This window comes from Arachis hypogaea, chromosome 13 (assembly GCF_003086295.3).
Source record: "Arachis hypogaea cultivar Tifrunner chromosome 13, arahy.Tifrunner.gnm2.J5K5, whole genome shotgun sequence".
NCBI classification, from domain to species: Eukaryota; Viridiplantae; Streptophyta; class Magnoliopsida; order Fabales; family Fabaceae; genus Arachis; species Arachis hypogaea.
Window position 1 is genome coordinate 5,616,025 of NC_092048.1, and position 21,732 is coordinate 5,637,756.

At 28.3% G+C, this 21,732-nt stretch overlaps 2 protein-coding genes and 1 non-coding gene across 6 annotated transcripts; 2 read left to right on the forward strand and 1 right to left on the reverse strand.

Moving 5' to 3' along the window:
- On the forward strand, nucleotides 1-82 carry TRNAS-GCU (transfer RNA serine (anticodon GCU)). The gene has a single exon. It is a non-coding gene; the product is annotated as a tRNA-Ser (tRNA).
- A 2,965-nt stretch (nucleotides 83-3,047) lies between these two features.
- LOC112736726 (uncharacterized) lies at nucleotides 3,048-6,716 on the reverse strand. The gene is made up of 2 exons (XM_025786292.3): nucleotides 6,227-6,716; nucleotides 3,048-4,012 (listed from the first exon to the last, which is right to left on the reverse strand). Exons 1-2 carry the CDS (start codon nucleotides 6,499-6,501, stop codon nucleotides 3,298-3,300), a joined length of 990 nt encoding a protein of 329 aa, XP_025642077.1. The 5' UTR covers nucleotides 6,502-6,716; the 3' UTR covers nucleotides 3,048-3,297.
- An 11,905-nt stretch (nucleotides 6,717-18,621) lies between these two features.
- Nucleotides 18,622-21,672, forward strand: LOC112736727 (aldehyde dehydrogenase family 3 member F1). 4 transcript variants are annotated; one of them, XM_025786295.3, is made up of 10 exons: nucleotides 18,622-19,129; nucleotides 19,338-19,406; nucleotides 19,502-19,598; nucleotides 19,690-19,896; nucleotides 19,979-20,103; nucleotides 20,346-20,450; nucleotides 20,547-20,719; nucleotides 20,822-20,912; nucleotides 20,985-21,134; nucleotides 21,219-21,672. In XM_025786295.3, the coding sequence occupies exons 1-10, from the start codon at nucleotides 18,941-18,943 to the stop codon at nucleotides 21,486-21,488; spliced, it is 1,476 nt and encodes a 491-aa protein (XP_025642080.1). In that variant the 5' UTR covers nucleotides 18,622-18,940; the 3' UTR covers nucleotides 21,489-21,672. The 4 variants fall into 4 exon arrangements, with proteins under 4 accessions (XP_025642080.1, XP_025642078.1, XP_072069182.1 ...); XM_025786293.3 differs by having other exon boundaries at nucleotides 18,686-19,129; nucleotides 20,822-21,134; XM_072213081.1 differs by lacking the exon at nucleotides 19,338-19,406 and having other exon boundaries at nucleotides 18,701-19,129.
- The last annotated feature ends 60 nt before the right edge of the window (nucleotides 21,673-21,732 follow it).

A 21,732-nucleotide genomic window follows, 5' to 3' on the forward strand; every position in this document is an offset into this window, starting at 1 on the left:
GTCGCTTTGGCCGAGTGGTTAAGGCGTGTGCCTGCTAAGTACATGGGGTTTCCCCGCGAGAGTTCGAATCTCTCAGGCGACGTTTTCTCTGTTTTATTCTTTAATTTTTTGGTGATATTACTTTGATTTCTTTGTGGCTATAATGTGTTTGGTTTGAAGTTCTTGGCTTTTTGTACATATAATGATACTCATCCACTGATGCTGTTGTGAACTTTTGCTAGCTAAATACACGTAATAGATCCAGGTTTTATTCAACTTCAGAAGGGAGATCGTGGTTCATCATCATTGTGAATCTTTGCACTAATAGAAATTGAACCAAGTTGCCTGAAAACAATGTCACTATATATACCAATTGCGCAATTATAGAAAAAAGATCATGATTACGCTGCTTAATGAGTGCTTACAGCACAATACACATTACCATTCTTCTCCATTATTCTTGCACAAAGGAATCATGCAACCGGTGAATGTCTCTGATTTCCGTTCATTTATCTCATAATTACAAAGGAAGTATGAACAACGTGAGTGTGAATTATTATAAATAATGATAACTACAAATAAATAAAGATTTAATTATTCCGTTGTAGTTTTATTAAATTTGTAATTAGATTTTTATATTTTTTTCTTTCAATTGGATTCTTATATTATTTTTAATTTTGTAATTAGATTTTATTAGTGTAAAAAATATTAGAATTAACGAAATATTTTTTATAAATTGAAGGTACTTACAATTAAGAATCTAATTAATTAGATCTTTGATTATATATTTTTTGAGAAAAATATTCTGTTAATTTTAATATTTTTAATACAAAAAATTTAATTTTAAATTAAAAATAATATAAGAATCTAATTAAAAAAATATAAAAATTTAATTGCAAAAAGGAGATAACATGTTAGGGTGATAGAGTCTCAATAAAGGTATATACCCAAAATGAAACTTAAGCATAAATTAAGAAAGACAGAGATCTAATCTAATAATAACTTCCTCTAAAATAGGTTTCAATCACAATCACAAGCAAAATCATGTCAGCATGCACCATCATCAACTATTGCATATTTTATCGCTATTACTATATTTTAAAAAAAAAAAAAACAAATTTTTAAATACACTCCATCACCGTTTTCTCTAAATTCTACTATTATTAAGATCTTTAAATACTTTGTCCCATGAAAAAACTTACCCCTTAATAATAATTAATAACAAAGATGTGTTTGATACTTTGACATTAGAGTAGAGATTGGATAGTTAAGTTGCATGGGGGGTTAGGACATCGTACCCTTTCTTTCTCGTTCGATGACAAGTTCAAAATAACCAAATGCTAAAAAATCAGGGAAGTGAAAAATTTTTCAAAGATTGAGAAATCTTACACTCCTTTGTTATTATTATTGTTATTTATACTATTATCAAATGTGCATTATTCTAAAAGTTATATATATATATATATAAAAGCTAATTATTTATACAAACCCTGTTAAGTGTTAACTTTTGACTATCATTATTATTATAGCATATAAATTAAAGTGAGTCAAAAGTAAATTATTAGGTAAAGATAAGTAAAAGTTATAATCACTAGGTTCTAGTAGCTACTTTATTTTTTATTTTTTATTTTTTATTTTTTTACTTTAAATAGCACATGACCCTCACTATTTCTCTTCTCTTTAAATTCTAAATTACCTGGCCTCTTTCTTTATAATTAAGTTTCAAAAAATAATAAAATTGTATAAATGGAAAAAATTATCCCTAAAATGAATATGAAAACTAATAGTTAATAAATCATAATACTTAAAATAAAACCAGTATTTACAAATAGTTAGTGCTATAGAAAATATTCAAAGTTGACAAAAATATTCTAAACTTCAAAATCCTTTACATACATTTAATAAATATATTACATTGAGACTTTGTTTGCATGTAAAAGAGTGAAAAATTTATACGCTAATGATGGAAATTTAGGAGAATATATATATTAGTCAACCTGGTTCTTCATTAATTTAAAGTTTATGCTACGTAGGAGAATATATATTTGTACTTTGTTTCTAGAGATCACAATTACTTTTCTATTGTTGGATGGAATCTTAATATATATTTTATTCTAAATGAGTACTAATTATAATAAAATGAATTTTAATATGCTTAAGTTTATAATAGTTATGGTAATTATATAAGTACTGTTAAAATTAAAATTATATATTTTTTATATTTTAAATTTTTTAGTAATATCTTTTAAAAATTGTTATTAAAAAAATAAATAATATTATTTTAATTTTAATATTATTTTTCAAAATACTAAAACCATCATAATCATTATAACATAAACATACTAAAATACATCTTATAATAACACAACTTTAATAAAAATCAGTGTCTAAACTCTAAAATTTAGTCATTCTATCTGTATTATCTGTCATGATTGATGGTGTTGGTAGGTTAAAGTAATTCACAAAGACATAAACACGTGTTAATTATGGCATGGCACGTTAATTTTCCAATGGAAAATGATACCTTAAACCACTCTCTGATCCTTTTTTTCTTGTCTCCGTCCATAAGCACATACAACTTGTCATCTCAAATTAAGTTGCTTTAAATTCACTTCATGATAACTATCCATCCGGAAGTAGACTTATATTGCTAATTTAACGTTAGCACTCATGATTTATCAATATATATTATCATATTTATCTATCTTTTATTTAGAATTTGAAAAACCAAGATGAAGTAATAATTACTCTTGTTGGAATTCAACCGTGTTAACCTAAACTAACTTTCATATAATAATAATAATAGTCCGGTTGAAATTAACTACTTGAACAGTCCCTAGCTAGTAAGTAACACTGATTAATTAAAGTAATTCATCAAGTTTATACACACAACCATGACGCAAATCTGATGGTTGCTTCAAAAAGAGATTAAAGGGGTGGTTAGTGGGAAGAGAATTGTTACTAATACAAACAAATAAAGTAACTAATGAATAACAAACTTATCGCTAATGCATGATGAACCATTTTAATTTGTACACATACATACATCTAGAAATATATATTACAATGACTCACAAAATATTCTTGTAATTATTGACTACTACTATTCAATTTCATAATAATATGAACTCTTTTTTTTTTTTTTATTTGAGTTATTTCATAGCTGCCTTGGCTTTTTAATGTGTGAATAATTTGCTCATCATCATATATATATATGAGGTACAGTAATAATAATCACAAACCTACAAATATTACAAGGATTGATTGTGCCTAGCTATATTAATTAGTAAGATGAAACAATAATGATGATTTGGATCATCAATTTGAAAAATCAGCAAGAAAGGGAAAAGATGTAACATCTTTCATGAATTCTTCCAAGTCCCACTCTCCCAAGGTCAACTCTTCATGAAACAAATTCTCCACCACCCCACCCTTCATGATCTTGTTGTTATTGCAGCTGTTAACAATGCTGTTTATGTCATCAAAGTAATTGGCACTCTCCAACACTTTTAGGTTATTATCATGGTCAGAAAAAGTGTTAGTATTAGTATTAGTATTATCCCCTACTACTACTTCTTCAGCAACAAGATTATTAATATTATTATTATTATTATTATTATCTAGACTCCCAATCACACCATTTTCCAAATCATAAAAGCCTTTGTTGTTGAATCCATTAGCTGCTGGAATGTTAAGACCATGATCTAGCATAGGCAACCTGTCAATTAGGGTGTTGAGAACTGTGTTTTGCATTGATGATGATGATGATGAAGAAGAAGAATTGAACACTAGTGGCATAAGATGAAGATGGTGTTGATGAAATTGTTGTGTAGTAGAATTACTATTAAACCCTTCTCCTCCTCCTACAATGTTGTTGTTGTTGTTAGGGTCATAAGAGGAATAATCATGATCATCGCTTGCATTTGGTGAAGTAGTTGATTGCTGCTTGAGTCTTTTCTTGATTGTTGAATTCCAAAAGTTCTTGATTTCATTGTCGGTTCTTCCAGGTAAACGCGCAGCTATTTGTGACCATCTTTAACATGCATGTTTAAATGTCAGTAATAATAATAGAGAATAATAATTTACATAACATATGATATTATTAAGGTAGACCATGATATAATATAAGAGGAGTGATAAGGATGAATAGATTTTGTGAGTTGTAGTTATTAATTAACGAGAAAGTTTAAGGATAGTATTTTTATTGAAATTTAGTTAGTATTTAATCATCAAAAGAAAAATAAATAATTTTATATTATTAAATATCATATCACACCATTAAAAATATTAATAATGGCTAATTGATGACTATCCATTAAAAAATTTATTGGTCTCTTAAACTTTTTTTTAATTAATTATTATTAATATTTTTATTAATATGAGATTATATTTAATGATGTAAAATTATTCATTTTTTAATTAAATATTGAACAAATTTTAATAAAAATGTTAATTTTCTAAATTTTTTTCATAATATAATATAATAACTAACGCATTATATTATCATTTTTTATGCAGTTGTTTTTTGTTTAAAATTATTAATTAAAAATTATTAAATAATAATTTAATTAAATATATTAAATTATTTAATATTCTTAACTAATAATTTTATTTTAAAATAATTGCAAGTGAGTTTTATCTTATTTATTTATGTTTAATGATACAGAGCTGGAGTATCTTTAACTCGAAGTCAAGAGGCAAAAGAACCATAACGCGAATAAAATTTTATTTATTTATTCATTCTTGGGTATGTTATACACTACAAGCTAGAAGGAGCCGCCTAATTTAATTAATGCATGTTGTGCATGTATTTATATTGTTCAACTTTGACATTTGTGGCTTATCTCTTGGACTAATATATACACAGGATCATATATTTTGACATCCGAAGACTACTTGTCTTATCGTATATATTATTTTTCTTATTTAATTTTATCTTTCAATTAAAGCATTTTATAAGATTGAGGTGGCATTTGAAAAATTTAGGATGTGTTTGATTTGTATTTGTATTTTTTTAATTTTAGTATTTTTTATTTTTAAAATTTTGTTATATTTATTGTTTTTTAATAAAATTATAAAATATAAAATATTAAAAATAAAAATTTAAATTAATTTTTAAAAATAGTTTAAAAATATTAAATAATTATGTTTGATAAATTAAAATAAAAATAAATTTTAATAAACATGTTACAAAAAATATATTTGATAAATTTATTTTAATATTTAAAATAATTTTAATAGACATAAATATAATAAAAAATAAAAATAAATATAAATATTCATTAATATATTAAATTTTTTACTTTAGAGGTACAAATAAGTTTCAAAAGCACACTTAACATTTTAAAATTAAAAGTACAAAACACATGATTTTTTTAAACATGAAATAAAAGGCATAAATACCTTTTGAAAAAATTTTATTATTAGGCTCCTCTTGAGTAATAAGATTACCACATAATTAAAAGTGATATTATCGTTTGTGTCTTTAAGAAATACATATAAAATATAGTTGACATTATTATAATAATTTAAAAGGACATAAAACTAATTATCAATATATATACGCATACAGAGATAATATTTCGTATCTACTACTCTTTAATCTCTTAGTTTCCTATTTAATTTCAGAGTAGGTAGTGGCTAAATTTCACACAGACACATTTGAAGGATTTCTTCAAAAAATAGTGGCATGCTGCAGTAATTAATGACCAAAATATTTAAGTGTTTTTTTTTCCTACCCAAAAAATTAAGCATTTTCACCTTTAGATTGGTTAATCATATGAAATGCAGAAATTTATATGAAGTCATCATAAGTACTAAGAAAGAAACTCAGGAGCATGAACCCTATATACTATTCAATTCTTGTATTATTTTCAAATATTAATAATGCAAATAATTAAAAATAATGTTATTAATTAGAGTCATATTATATATACGTATAAATGAGAAGCCTTAAAAGGTTGTTATACATGTATATATATGATACTGTGTTTTACATACTACTACCACAAAAATGGAGTTTAACCACCAAATTTTAACTACAAACACTAAATCGTGATAAAAATAAATGAACATATCTTTTATTTATCACGAAACATTGTTACAGTGGCTAAAATTTAACCTTCTGCCACACACAATATTTTTCGTAGTTGTACGATGTACTTCCTGCTTATGCTTAAGTGTCATGATTATCCTGTTTTGAATAAATTAATTTATTAAATAAGTTTATTAATGAAGAAGTAGATACCTATTTCCAAGAAGAGAGTGGAAATGGATGATGAGTTGTTGTTCATGGGGAGAGAATGCACCACGTTTAAGGTCAGGTCTGAGGTAATTGATCCATCGAAGGCGACAACTCTTACCACATCTTTGGAGGCCCGCATTCCTAGCAACATCACTCCAACAACCTTGTCCATTGTTCATCATGTAGTTCATCAACTTGTCATCTTCCTCCGGTGACCACAACCCTTTTCTCAACTTGTTGTTTTTCGATGATGATGATTGCTCACTACCCTTCCTCATTCTTCTTCTTCTTCTTCTTCTTTGCTTCCTTCCTTCCTTGGCTATTGTAGATAAGAGAAGAGATTATGATTTATAGAGAGATCATAAGAAGAAGAAGCTTCATTCATAGTGATGGGCATAATGATGATGGTGATGGTTGTGGGGTTTGCTTACAAAATAGGGAATGAAAGAAAGAAAGAAAGAAAGAGAAGAGAGGGTTGGTTGGTTGATGAGTCAGTAGAAAACGGTTTCGAGAGCGACTTCATAAGAAACATTGCTGTCGTCTTCTCTTTGACTCCATGCTCTTATTATTCTCTATTTTTTTCTTCACTCACAAGGTAATCATCATACGCTGCCACACACTCTTTTTCTTTTTCAAATTATTCATTTATACTATTTTTTTCTGTCTATATATACAAATACAATTTCGCTACTTTACCTACAGTATTTCTCTGCCAATTTCTACTAACTCTTATTTATAACTGTGTTTAATAAAAATGTTTTTATAGATGTGTCTAATAAAAATATCTTTTTATAACTGTATTTAATAGAAGTATTTTTATAGATATATTTTCTGAATGTGTCTTTTTATATATATATTTAAAATATAATAATTAATTATTATTATTTATTGGTAATAAATTGACAGATAATATGTTAGTACCATATACTTTTTCATACAAATATACGTATATGTACATATACATATATGATATATATCAGTTTGTTTTACAACCAAGGCAAGTTATTTGCTTCCATTTTACATAATCTACCCCGCCTACACGTGTGATTTAAGATATTCAACATACATTCATATATCTATATTATTATGATTATGATATAGAAAAGAAGAAATCAATGAACCCATGTTTATTTTTTATTGATAAAATGTCTTGAATTTCAACCTCTGTATGTTTAATTTTGAAAGAATTATCAGCTTAATTAAAAAAAAAAATCAACTATTTTTCGGCTGATCTAAATCTTATATCTTAAACTTTAAATTATAAAATAACTTAAATTAAAAAATATTTTTATAATAAAATTTAATTAATATATATTAACTACTTAAAAAGTTAGTTTTATGTACTTTATCTATTTTTATTATAAAAAAAATATAAATATTAGTCTATTATGAGATAAATCATAATTATGCTAAGCCTCTTGACTCTTGTTACTTTGTTAATTAATTTTTATGTGCATAAGAACCACATGCGTGCTTTGTATACAAACAATCAAAATGCAGAAAAAGTAATATAGACTCAAAAAATGTGTATATGAACATGAAATATATTCTATGTTCTATATTCTATACACCCCTTTAGTTCACTCATTTGTGAAAAGTGACAAAGAAAAAAAGAATTTTGGAGGTTTCTTCCGTCCTATACTTTAATTTTATCATACATATAGGTCGTCTTAGATCAGCAAATCTCTTATAAAATACACTGAATCCAAAATTCCATAATCATCAGCTGGTGGGAGTCATCATAAGAAGAATTTTGAAAGCAATCACAGCCGTTTAGTTTTATGATATATAAGAGAGAAGTCACTTCTATATATATATGTTGATTGGTTGTTAAGTCAAGAAGAAGAGGTACTATTATCATTATTATTGATTATTAATATCAATGTATATTTTGTACACTAAATAAATATACAATAATGTTACGGAAACAAAAAAATATTTATTTAATTTAATATTTATTAATTATTGTAATAATTAATATATATTAAATAAGATAAATTTTTATTATTTTTGATTAATTCTTTTTGGTTATTAAATATTTTTAATAAGTATAAGTATAACGAGTTTATCCTACTTATTCGGAAATATTTGGCAACCAAAGAAAATCAGCCAAAAACAGTCATAACTTGCCTTATTTAGCATTCATTAATTGTTGCGATAATTGATTAATGCTAAATAAGGCAAATTCTGGCTGTTTTTTTTTGTCTACCTAACATTATCTTTTTTTTGGTGAAAATGTAAGAACTTGCCTTATTTAGCATTAATTAATTATCGCAACAATTAATAAATGCTAAATAAGGCAAATTATGGCTGTTTTTGGCTGATTTTCTTTGGTTACCAAACATTTTCGAGGTAGACAAAAAAAACAGACAGAACTTGCCTTATTTAGCATTAATTAATTATCGCAACAATTAATGAATGCTAAACAAGACAAATCATGGCTGTTTTTTTGTTGATTTTCTTTTGTTACCAATCATTTTCGAAAAAAAAAAACTAAATTATATAAATAGCAACATATTATTCGTAGGATAATTAAAGTCTCATTTTGGCTGCGGATATAATAAATGGGTGAGTAACACATTTAACATACATATATATTTATATATGGAAGGTGTGATTCTGCAGAAGAGAGAATGCAAGTTTTCATAAACAGTAAACTAATAAAGAGCAAAAGATGAGTAAATTGTGATTGAAGGAAGATGATTATGTTCATTTTGGGTTTTGTCATAAAAAGCTTGTTTTGGTTTTGTCATGTATATTCTCTTTTTTCTTTAAACAAAGGTGATGAATCATTTGAGAAAAAAGAAGAAAGAAATGGTGCAACAACAAGATCATTGACTTTTTTTACTCTATCTTTTTAAAGCAATATTTAAGGTACAAATATTTATACATGAAAAAATAATGCAGACTGAAATTTTTTTATGATACAATAATCAGCATTATAATACCTCCTGCAACACAAAGTTGAATTAATTTTTCAAGGGTGTGGGTCATATTATTGTGGTTATTATTATTTTTTTATTTTAAAATAAGCTTCTGAAAATTGAAAAATCTTCTATGTTTATAATAGATGATTTGTAATAATTAAAAGTGTGGGGTTTAAAACTTCACGTCATAACACTTATCAAAATGCCATTGGATGAATTTGAAGGACAATCTCGCTACGTTATCAACAACATTTTTGCCAACTTCTGCCAACTCTTATTTATAACTGTGTTTAATGGAAGTGTCTTTGTGAATGTGTCTAATAAAAATGTCTTTTTTATGATTTTGTTTAATAAAAATATCTTTATAAATATATTTTCTGAATATATCTCTTTATATATGTGTTTAAAATATAATAATTAATTATTATTGGCATATCCTATACTTTTACTTTCAAGAATCATAAAAAGATCCTCTACTGCTATATATGCATAGCTAGTACAAGCACTAATAATTTAATTTGAATTATTATTAACGCATAACTTTTATTTTTTATTTTCTTAAATATTTTCACTCCTAAAATTGGACAAAAAAATAAGAGACAGTTAGACTATTTTTTTTTATTATTAAAATAATTTTATATTATTATTTTTTAAATTTTAAATTTTTAATACAATCAATTAGTAAGGAAGACTTGAATTTAAATCTGATTTTAAAATAATGTGAAAAATGTGTCTTCCCTTTATCAGAATCATTTATCTGGATAAGATATTTATTATGATTGTTCTTTTTCATTGCAACCAACCATCTTAATTGTACTGGATTCTACAGGCTCAGAAAGGATAGAAGAATTGTCAAAAAAGTTGCCAGGATAATACAAGAAAAAGTGATGAAATCAATCAATTGCATTTATCAAAACAGCAACACTTCCCAGAGGGTCCAAGTGGGGAACATGGGGAAAAAGAGTGAAAGAATTTGGACGATATTATTCAGTCACAAAATCATGAAGTTCTGGAAACTACACAGTGAAATGTGGCACTTCATGATTTGCTTTAATTTTTGGTGTCGATTATGGAATTGACACTATGGCAAGGCGATATATATAGTTGCTTCCTAGGTAGAAAAATAAATAACTTTGTTGAATTACTATGCATAATTAGTGTAAAATTATGTGGAAATGAAATATTTATTAAAATATTATTAAAATTGTTAGTAGTTAAGAGTTAAGTCAGTAATAGCTAGTAGTTAATAGATAAATATTTATGAGATTAGTTGAAAGTATCTTTATAAATATCATCACTTTTGTATAATGTAAAACAACTTTAATACAACAACTTCATATAATATTATCTTCTTATTCTGCTCTTCTTCTCCCAAAAATTTAACAATATTTATTGGTTGTTTATAAAAAAAAACAATAATGCATGAAAATTAAAATAAAAAAGCTTAAGGAAGGAAAATGAAACCAAAAAAAAAAATGTCCAACTCAGTTTCAATCTATGTCGTTAGCACAACATCATATTGCTTTGACTTCAAATAATATAATGATTGATCACATTTTTGGCAGATACTATAGGCTCTACAGAAAGATGTAAAAGGATTCATGTCCACTATCCTAAAAAACATCACGTATATTCACATAAGAATTGACCCTTGTTTTAAGTTGCTTCAAAATGCATCCATTAGTATCTAATTTGTAGAAGGTGGGTACTCCCATGAAGATATTATAATTATCTTCATGTGATGATTTTTCTTTTTGACCCTTAGATGATGGAGTGTAGGGTTAGATTTTGATATGTTATAAAAGTGTTGTTTTTATTTAAAGTGTGGCCAAATCAATAAATCACACTTTTATACAAAGCATCTTCATAAAAAGATGTTTTTTGCATCTTCATTTGAGTAGCTCCCTTTGTAGAAAGGTATAATCAAGGTATGCATAACACTAATGTAATGACTTAACCTCGTTTGAATTTGATGATGCCACATATATACGTACAACTTTGTTGGAGATTAGTAGCTAGCTAAATTATTAGTCACAAAACTCCAAAATTTCAAAGGCTTCTTCATTACACGCTTTCTTAAGTACCTTTTTAATGTTCCATTGGCAAAACTTTAGGCCTTATTGTTCAAGTTGATTACCTCATAAATAAGCAAGCATGACTTTAGTTAGATGAAAGTGGGTCCTACTAACAACAACTTACCATTACAAACCTAGTAATAAAGTAAGAAAAGTGCAACCACCAGAGTTAACGGATTGTCTCTAATATTAGTGGTGGTTATGTGCATATAGAAGGAACCCGTTTTCTTAGTTTATTATCATATCATATCAAATGAAATTAGTCATAGAAATGACAGATTAAATTATTCTAAAGTCGGGTGCTTAGTAAAGTAAAAAAATATAGTCTACTTACTCTCGAATTAAAGAATTAATTTTTTTCTAAAGTGAATAAATTAATATAATAAAAAATAAAACTTAATCACTTTTAAGTTAAGATAGAAAAACTCACATATAATAAAAATTACAAACTCAATAATAATCAACCTTTTATTTTATTATTTTACAATTTTTTGTATTTTAAAAGATATTTTTTTAATCAAAATAATAAGATTCATACAAAATAAAATTTATAAATTTAATAGTAATTAATCTCTTATTTTTATTATTTTACCAATCTTTTTCTGAAGAACTTTTTCGGAAAATATATATCTAAAATGTTGTTAAGATAACAGAATTTCCTAGCAATTGAGCCACATACATGGTTGGTTAAGTTGTTTTAAAATGGAGAAATGATATTTTGTTTTTATAAACTGCGGGGCCTCAAACACAGTTGTTACCCAATAAACTAAATATAAAACTACCCAAGACTAAAATAAAGCTAAAGCCCAAACCCAAAGCCGAAGAGTGGAATAGTGAAAGGGTATTGCTCCAGTAATAAAATATTGTTAATATAACTAGAGTAAATACCCAACCCGGTCCTGTCCATATCAAATTAGGACAACGCGATTCCTCACCAGAAAATTAATCCACGTCGGTCCTTGTCTATGCATAAAATAACTCATCGCGCCCCCTCCCATGTATTCCCGTCCATGGACAGGGACCGGCGTGGTTACTTTTTTGGTGAGGGATCGCGTTGTCCTAATTTAAAATGGACAGGGACCGGGTTGGGTGTTTACTAAAAAAAATATTAAAATTAGTAGTGTCAAAAAATATTGCAAATTTTTTATTTTTTATTAAGATATAATTAGTTAAAAATATGACACTTCTATATGTTGAATATATTTTAAATATAATACTTCTCGATATTCATCCGATACAGTAAATCAGTAAAAGTGTTCGCACGTCATAATTGATATAACATGGAAAAAATATGTATTAAAATATTGAATCATTTATTATATTGACACATTGTGTAATAAATATAAATAATGCAACATAAGTGTTAAAGATATAAAAGATGAGAGAAGATTTACGAAAAAGAATGACACAAAAGTAAAAAAATTGATAATACACAATAAAATTAGTGAATATTACCTTGGTTATAAGATGTTTCACGTTGGCTATGTGAAAAGATTTTAGTAAAAATAATTGGTAAAATATCTATTATACTCTTAGCAATGAACTAGTTATATTTGAAATTTTTTATTAACTTCTTTATTTTTCCATTGGCGAGCAGCCATGAAGCAAAGTTAGGTTCTATACTTTCCAAAGAAAACAAAATCTGATATAAGAGAATAATAAATTTGTCAATAAAAAAAATTAATTTTTTCATAACAAAAAAAGTATTTTTTTATGAATATTAAACTTATTTTTATATGGTGATTAATTTTTTGTGTTAAGGTAATATAATTGTATAAAATAAGTTCTATATCTACATTATTAAAATCTTTTAACTTTTTTAATTTATTGAAAAATTAATATATTTAGGTGAATTTTTTCTAATATATTAATTTTAATAAATTGAATAAGAATTAATTTAAAGATGAAAGAATATCATGGCTTAATTTTTTTCTATAAAAATTTTTTTTGGATATTTTTGTTGAAAATTGGCCTTTTATTGAAAAAATTTGGATATTACTGTAAGTGGAACAGGTCTAACATATAAGATGGATCATAAGTCATAATTAAAACACAAAATACGTGTTGAACACTATATGTGTGCCATGCTTGGACGAATCTTTGACGACGCTGTAGTAACATCCCTTGCGTATCCAATTGTCAAATATCACTATATTAGACAAAACACCACTTTTATTTCTATACTTACTAAAAATAATTTCTAAAATATCAACTGTAGTAAAATTTTAAAAAATAGTCAACTAGTCTTTATATAATTTTTTTATAATATTAAATTTACAATATTTTCTGACACTACTAATTTTAATATTTTTTTAGTAAACACCCAACCCGGTCCCTGTTTATTTTAAATTAGGACAACGCGATCCCTCACCAAAAAAGTAACCCACGCCGGTCCCTGTCCATGGACGGAAATACATGGAAGGGGGCGCGATGAGTTATTTTATGCATAGACAGGGACCGGCGTGGGTTACTTTTTTGGTGAGGAATCGCGTTGTCCTAATTTGATATGGACAGGGACCGGGTTGGGTGTTTACTCATATAACTAACTTGGATTGGTCGAGTGGTCAGCTCACTCGTTCGCTTAAGCAAGTGTCGGGGATTTGAATCCCGCCTTGTGCATGCATATAATTTCCTATTGTATCCAAGGAGGATGCTCCCGTAAAGATGGGTAAAACGTCTTTTTGTAAAGACGTTAATGTGTCGCATTATTATTGGACGTATTAATGAATTGGTTATTTTTTAATTTCTTAACAAACTAGAATAAAACCGTTGAGTTATATTCACGCGCTTTCATATTTTTCTCCGTGCCTCTTCTTTCTCTGTGCCTCTTCTTCTTCGTAATTTTTCTCTCTTGTTATCGTCGTCATCAACACCACCATTTTCTCCTCCTCCTCCTCTTCCTTCTTTTTTTATTGAAATTTTTTCTTCTCTTTTCTTTTTCTCTTTATCCTTCATCATCAGTTATCTCGTTATTGAAGATAATATATAATTCAGGTTCAGATTGTCAATTGAACCAGAACGAAATTGATTATTGTTTTGAATCCAATCAAGTGGCTAAGGTGTGGTTCAATTTAGAAGAAAAAATATAGCATTAGAGGAAACATTTTTCTGCAGCAAATTTGGGTGTAGCATGAAGATATTTGGGTGTAACACGAAGATATTTGGGTGTATTTTATTCTGATAAGTTTTGCATAATTCAAAACTCTTCATCTTCCTCCTTCTCATCTTATATTGTTTCTTCTTTTTCTTTTTTTTTTTATCATCATCACCATCTTCTTTTTCTTTTTTTCTTATTAATCTTTTCCTTTTTATTTTACCTTCTCAAGTTTTTTCTTGTTTTACTCTCTTAACGAGAATAAAAACAAAAAAATCAAACAAAGAAGAAGAAGAAACACATAATGCTGCAAAATTACTTGGAAGATGATGAACTTAAATTCATTTAACTAAAAGAAAGAAAGAAATAAGAAAAAAAAGAAGAAAAAAAATAGCATTAGAGAACATATTTTTCTGTATTTGCAGCAAATTTGGGTGTAACACCAAGATATTTGGGTATAACACCAAGATATTTATGTATAACATGAAGATATTTGAGTGTATTTTTATTCTGATAAGTTCTGCATAATTCAAAACGCTTACTATTCTTCCTTTTCATCTTCTACTGCATCTTCTTCCTCATCTTCTTATTTCGTTTTCTTATAATTCTTCTTGGGAAAAAAAATCAAATAAAGAAGAAAAAATATAATATTACAAAATTAATAGAAAGAGGAGGAAAAAATGTAGCAACAACAACAGTAATAAAAAAACAACGATGAAGATGAAACACGCGAAGAAAAAAAAAAAAAAGGAGAAACGCAAAGAAGAAAGAGAAGAAGAAGAAGAAGGAAGAGGAGGAGGAGAAGGAGGAACGTGAAGAAGAAGAAGTGTCTTCTATAATGGTGAGTGAAAGCGCGCTTTAGAAATGGTTGAGTGACGCGCGTGTTATCACAATATCACGCTCCAGTGGGTGTATGAAGTTTTTGTTAGACTACTTGACCCAACTTGTAAGACTTGTAAGTCAAAAGACTTGTATGTGTAACATAACTCAAACCGATTTTTTTATAACAATAACAATAAACTTAATTGTTATCAGATTCGGTCGAACCGACCAATTTACATAACCCACTGGATTATAGTTTTTTTTTTTTTGTTTTTTAAAAAAATCAGGGATATATTTATCTTTGTATCAAAAAATTTAAACATAATTCGATTTAGATTGTGTAAATTGATTGGATCAGATCCGGTCTAATAATTATAATGTGAACAATTGGGTTTATTAATGTTGCTATAATAAACTAATTTTGTTATGATTTATTAAAAAAAATTATTAATTAGTTTAACAAAGATGTTCAATAATATCATGACACATATAAACGTTAAAAAAAAAAAGACATTTTTAGTATTTTTATTAAAGTGGTATTCTGTTTCCAAACACTTCTTTCCTCTTTATAATCAATCGGTACTATATTTTCATACAGTTGTAGGAATTTTGATCACACAAGCTTGGAACAAGTTCAGACCAAAACGACGCTGAATGCTGAAACAATACTGATTTACTTTTGAGTTACATGACGACACATATTTAGAAAAGCTCAACTATCTTCATTCGTTGAAATAACTATTATACGGTCTCCAAAATTTGACAAAACATACAACTATGAATAAAGCAAGCTGTGCAACACACAGACACGGTGAAAATTCTAAAATAAAAAATAAGAAAATTTTGGAACCATTGCCATACTTAAAAATGTAACACAGTATTGCTAATATAGTGCCATAGTTGTCATGATATTACGACTTACTCAGGATTGAAATCTTTTATTGCAGTTGATCCTCTGAGAGAATTGCTGATCCCCTTTTGCTTTTTTGAACAAAGAATTATTGACGCTGCCAGTGAAGTTGAAAAGGAGAGATCAAGAAGACTGGGAACTTCTATAAAGATCCAAATGAATCTTTCATCAATTGATTATGAACTTGCTAATTGATTTTCTCACAGGCAAAGCACAAGGATCCAAATGAATCTTTCATCAATTGATTAAAAATTGGCAGCAATTACACTATAAAGATCAGACATTTTATCATGGAAAAAGTGGCTCTGGTTCTGTTTGTGTTGGTCAAAAAAGAAGCACTATCAAGATTGCCCAATAATACGTGCAAGCTGAAATCTATCAAGACTATTGAAAGCTCCAAAATGATGGAAAGTGTGCCTGAAATGTGGATGATACTAACTTATTATTTACAGTGTTCTGTAATCCTTAGGCATATTCAATCATCAACAAATACATTGTAAACTTTTTTATAGAAGTTGATACATCAATTATATGTTCTTCAATTACTAATTATTCAATATTTTTCATGCTGAACATGCATTTAGTGATGGTTAAGCAAATTAATTGTGACCTTTATGTCATATAATAAGCTAGGCTACATCTTACTTTGGCACTTGGGAGAGCAACACAGTTAAGTGACTTAGCCAATCACCATCAGCAAGTACAACACAGTAAACATCAGAACTTACAATTCTGACCGCATTAACTGTCTAAGGAAAGTAAGTATGGTATGAGGATTTCATTGACATCTTAAATGCTCTTTATCATGGACAGGTGTGTGATGGGTTTGGTTGGAGTTGAGAGTACTGGTTTATCTAGTGGTAGTGAGATTGAAGTAAAAAACCAAGGGTTTTAGACTTTTAAGTTAATGAACTTACCAACTAATGCACTTCCCACATTCGAGAGTCCCTCATTAATTCATTATAGTTTTCCCAATTCTACACATATCTTCATTTAAGTTATCTGTCCCCATTTGCACCTAACCTCTGGTTAAAGCCTTTAAAGGCATTTGATGTTAAGTGATTTTGGGATAGCACAAACCATTGCAGACATGGGCAATTATTTTCTAGTCACTCAAAAATAATAGGTCTTTTCTAAAAAAGAAACTAGTCAACTATGACATAGTATTACTATTTACGCCATGTTCCATTTTCAGTAACATATAAATTTATTCCTCATCTCTATACTCTATAGCATCCCAAACAAATTAAACATGCGCATATTAGTCCCAAAACATGCTGTTTTGCTGTTTATCACTCTTTTCATGTGCGCACTTTAGTTAGTTAGGAATTTATAAAACAAAAAATGGTAGAAAACACATGCTAAACTTGCGCCTCATCATGCAATTCTGTTGCTCATTCTTTGTTTTAGATCAATTATCAACTAACATCATTAAAACAAAGTGAATTATTTCAATATTAATATTCTCTAGTAACAAAAAATAAAAGCAAATATACACAAATTCGACTGTTCAAAAAAGTTGACTAGACAGTTTCAAGCAGTACTTTGGTAAGTATAACGAGAGGCTACTTTGTGTCAATTCATTAATTCTTCAACATACATAAATAATGTCCAATATACATGCCCATAACTTTAATTTCTACCTTGCTGTAAAATTTATTGTACAACTACTTTTGTGCTACTAACCCAGCCTAAGTTACCTAACTACCAAATAGATCACCACGTGTCATGCGCTTATATATATCTAACAATAATAATTAAAAAAAAAAAAGGTAGTGCAGTCAATGGCATGTAATGTTATTTTATTACAAGGGCTTAACTTCTATCACACCTTTTTCCTGTAAAACATGTGATAATATATGCAGGAGTGTTTAACAAGATAAAAAGGACATGTTTCCTTTAATGTGAGACAAATAATGTAACTAAAAGTAGATAGAAGATCTGAAGATGCATTCAAAAGACACATTAATTAGAGTTTGCAGATATTATGCCTATAACTTATAATAAGTGCATTATTAGAAACCAAATTGAATAGCTGGTTAAGCGTGTATTTCACTATTTTTTGTGATCTAATGCTTTATGATTTGGTATACTAACATGCATAATAAGAGATTTTTCTGCATGATTGAAATTAAACAATTTTCAATAACGGAAATATTTGGTAACCAAAGAAAATCAGCAAAAAATAGCCATAACTTGTCTTATTTAACATTTATTAATTGTTACAACAATTAATTAATGTTAAATAAGATAAATTCTGTCTTTTTTTTTTGTCTACCTAGCATTACCCTTTCAATAAGGTATACTACTTTATCCACATGTAGCATTACAGTACAAAACAAATTGGAATTTTCATAGTCATAATAACATAAATTGGACATGTAACCACTTTGGCGTGCTTCCTAGATAAAATCAATAAATAATAATAATAAATGGTTGAGGGTATTGAAAATTAATACTAGCATAGTCCTAAAATTTTGGCGTGTAGTATATTACAATAAATAATAATAAATGCAAATGGTTGAGGGTATTGAAAATTAATACTAGCCTCTTAGATTAACCTTTTATTCATGAAAAATAAAATTAATATATTATATTATATTATATAGCATAGTTATATAAATGAGATAACGTGCGTATTTAATGTTTAATTATGATAATTAGATATAATCCTTGATTGTCTTCTGGGTTGATTGTTAAATTATGAAGGTCTACTCTGATCACCTTACCACACAAGTAGCACAAAGACATGTGTAAATGACATAAAGTGAAGGACCCTTTTCTTTTATGAAAGTAATAAGTAATATAACCATATAATCTCCACACCCGAGTCACCATAACAAATATAAATACTAGAGGTGTAAGCAGAGGGATCATCACAAATAAACAATGGAGACTTTTGAGAAAGAAATGAATTATATGAAGAAGTATTATGGGAGTGGAGAGACAAAGAAAGTGTCATGGAGAGAATCACAACTCAAAGGGTTGCGTCGTTTCCTCATTGAAAAAGAAGAAGATATTTTGAAGGCCTTAATGCTCGACTTAGGAAAGCATCAAGTTGAAGCTTTTAGAGATGAGGTTATGCCTTTATTTAATTTGTTTATAATTATTGCCTTTCTATTAGTTTAATCTTTAATCACTATAGTTCCTTCCTAATTTAAGCTTTCTTTTAAATTCAGGCATTATGCATGCATTAAGTAGTAATAATAGTAACATTAAAAAAAAAAAAAGAAAACTATTTCTCAGTTCTAATTGCTAATTAATAATAGTAACATTATGCATGCAGATAGGAACTTTGATGAAGTCCTTGAATTTTGCATTGAGTAACTTAAAATATTGGGTATCAGGCAAAAAGGTGAGATCAGTGCCAATTTTCCTAATTCCAATTTTTTTTTTTAATTTCAAAGATAAACATTCAAGACTAATGGATTCAAATTTGTTTTTTGATAGGCTAAATTGCCACAAATAGCACTGCTTAGTAGTGCAGAAATTGTTCCTGAACCTCTGGGCCTAGTCCTCATTATTTCATCTTGGAATTTCCCATTTGGTGAGTCATGCTTTTTGAACCATTTTCCTTATGTTGATAAAGTATTTGTATAGCAAATTAATAGAGGGAGTTACAATTTAATTAATGACAGGTTTATCCTTGGAGCCACTAATAGGAGCAGTAGCAGCTGGAAACACAGTGGTCTTAAAGCCTTCAGAGTTATCACCAGCATGTTCTTCCATACTTGCCCTTGGACTTCCCAATTTCTTGGACAACAAAGCCATTAAGGTTGTACAAGGTGGACCCCATGAATCTCAGCACCTTCTCCAGCAAAAATGGGACAAAATCTTCTTCACAGGTACACTACTACACAAAACACAAATCACTACACTCTTCTTCATATGGTTTTGTGAATGTAAAACAACACTAATACTATATAGGAAGTGCACGTGTGGGGAAGATTGTGATGTCAGCAGCAGCGAAGCATTTGACTCCTGTGACTTTGGAGTTGGGTGGAAAATGTCCTGCAGTTGTTGATTCACTTTCATCTTCTTGGGACTTGGAGGTGACTTCAGATAATCTTTTCATGTTTAGATTATGTCGGATCGAAATAATGGAATCAGTAGTGCTACAATAATGCTAGTAAATTTTTATCATAAGTCCAGAAAAAATTCAAATGCAACAGAATGTTAAAGGCCAAATGCTGGCTACAATTTGTTGAAAAACACTGACTTTTGAGATTTTCTGATAATCGAATAAGATGAGTTTTTGTCACTGTCTTACTGTTATCAAAATTTGAATCAAAAGGTAGCGGTGAAGCGAATTCTAGTGGGAAAATATGGGGCATGTGGTGGTCAAGCATGCATAGCAATTGACTATGTCCTCGTGGAAAATCAATACTATCCAAAACTGGTACATTATTTCTCATTCATTCATGTGTCTTCATATACTGTCTATATTTGATGGAGTGTGTGATTAGTTAAGTTAGTTGCTCTTGATTTTCTTCAGGTAGAATTGATGAAACTATGGATCAAGAAAATGTTTGGGGAGAACCCAAAAGACTCCAACACCATTGCAAGGATAGTTAATAAACAACACTTGTCTAGATTGAAGAATCTTTTGGCTGATCCAGAGATCAAGAAATCTGTGGTTTATGGAGGCTCTATGGACGAAAGAAACTTGTAAGTTGTAACACTATACTTTTTCACTTGTTTGTTAATTACTTGGAGACACATTATTTTTCATTATATCTATATCAAAATGTAATATAAATCTATGTGCAGATTTATTGAGCCAACAATCTTGTTGAATCCCCCACTTGAATCAGTAATCATGACAGAAGAAATTTTTGGTCCATTGCTTCCAATTATTACTGTAAGATTCGGTGAAAATCATGCTATATATAGAATTGACGTTTTTCTTAATGTTGCCTTCAATAATTTTCAGGTGGACAAAATTGAAAACAGTATTAAATTCATAAGCTCTAGGCCTAAGCCTCTTGCACTCTATGTCTTTTCCAAAGATAAGACACTGCAGAATAGAATGATATCTGAAACATCTTCTGGCAGTTTAACTTTCAATGATGCAATTCTACAAGTATCCTTCTATCTACTCTTGATCTTTAATTTTCACATGCTTCAAAAATGTTATATATGAACATTGATTTAGAATAATGTGCAGTATGCAGCGGATTCTCTACCATTTGGTGGAGTTGGAGAAAGTGGATTTGGAATGTACCATGGGAAGTTCTCTTTTGATACATTCAGCAGCCAAAAGGCAGTAGTTAGAAGAAGCTTCCTCACTGATTTCTGGTATAGGTATCCACCATGGACACTGAACAAGTTTCAGCTTCTTGAGGTCTCTTACAACTATGATTATCTGGGGTTGCTCCTTGTCTTGCTTGGCCTAAAGACACCATCAAAACGCAGATCATATTTCGCTAACCCCTGATTACTTTCACCATTAGGGTTGCCAACCCGATCTGCAGCGGGTAGGGTAGGGTGAGGGTAGGATTCTTGTGCGGGTCGGGTAGGGTACGAGTTGTGTCTCAACCCTACCTGACCAACCCGCACCCTATATATGTATATTTTATATATTTATATAAAAATATGTTTTAAGTGGATGTTGAACCAAAGACCTCTCACTAAATGCAAAATATTCTTAGTCATTAAAAAAAATCATTAATTAATAATTT

What these genes read in the sequence shown, in the direction of transcription:
- LOC112736726 (XM_025786292.3), bottom strand. Translation starts at nt 6,501, where the DNA reads ATGAGGAAGGGTAGTGAGCAATCATCATCATCGAAAAACAACAAGTTG. An exon ending in CACTCTCTTCTTGGAAATAG is followed by an intron (nt 4,013 to 6,226) that starts GTATCTACTTCT and finishes TGCATGTTAAAG; the next exon opens with ATGGTCACAAATAGCTGCGC.
- LOC112736727 (XM_025786293.3), top strand. Translation starts at nt 18,941, where the DNA reads ATGGAGACTTTTGAGAAAGAAATGAATTATATGAAGAAGTATTATGGG. An exon ending in ATTGGGTATCAGGCAAAAAG is followed by an intron (nt 19,407 to 19,501) that starts GTGAGATCAGTG and finishes GTTTTTTGATAG; the next exon opens with GCTAAATTGCCACAAATAGC. An exon ending in GGACAAAATCTTCTTCACAG is followed by an intron (nt 19,897 to 19,978) that starts GTACACTACTAC and finishes AATACTATATAG; the next exon opens with GAAGTGCACGTGTGGGGAAG.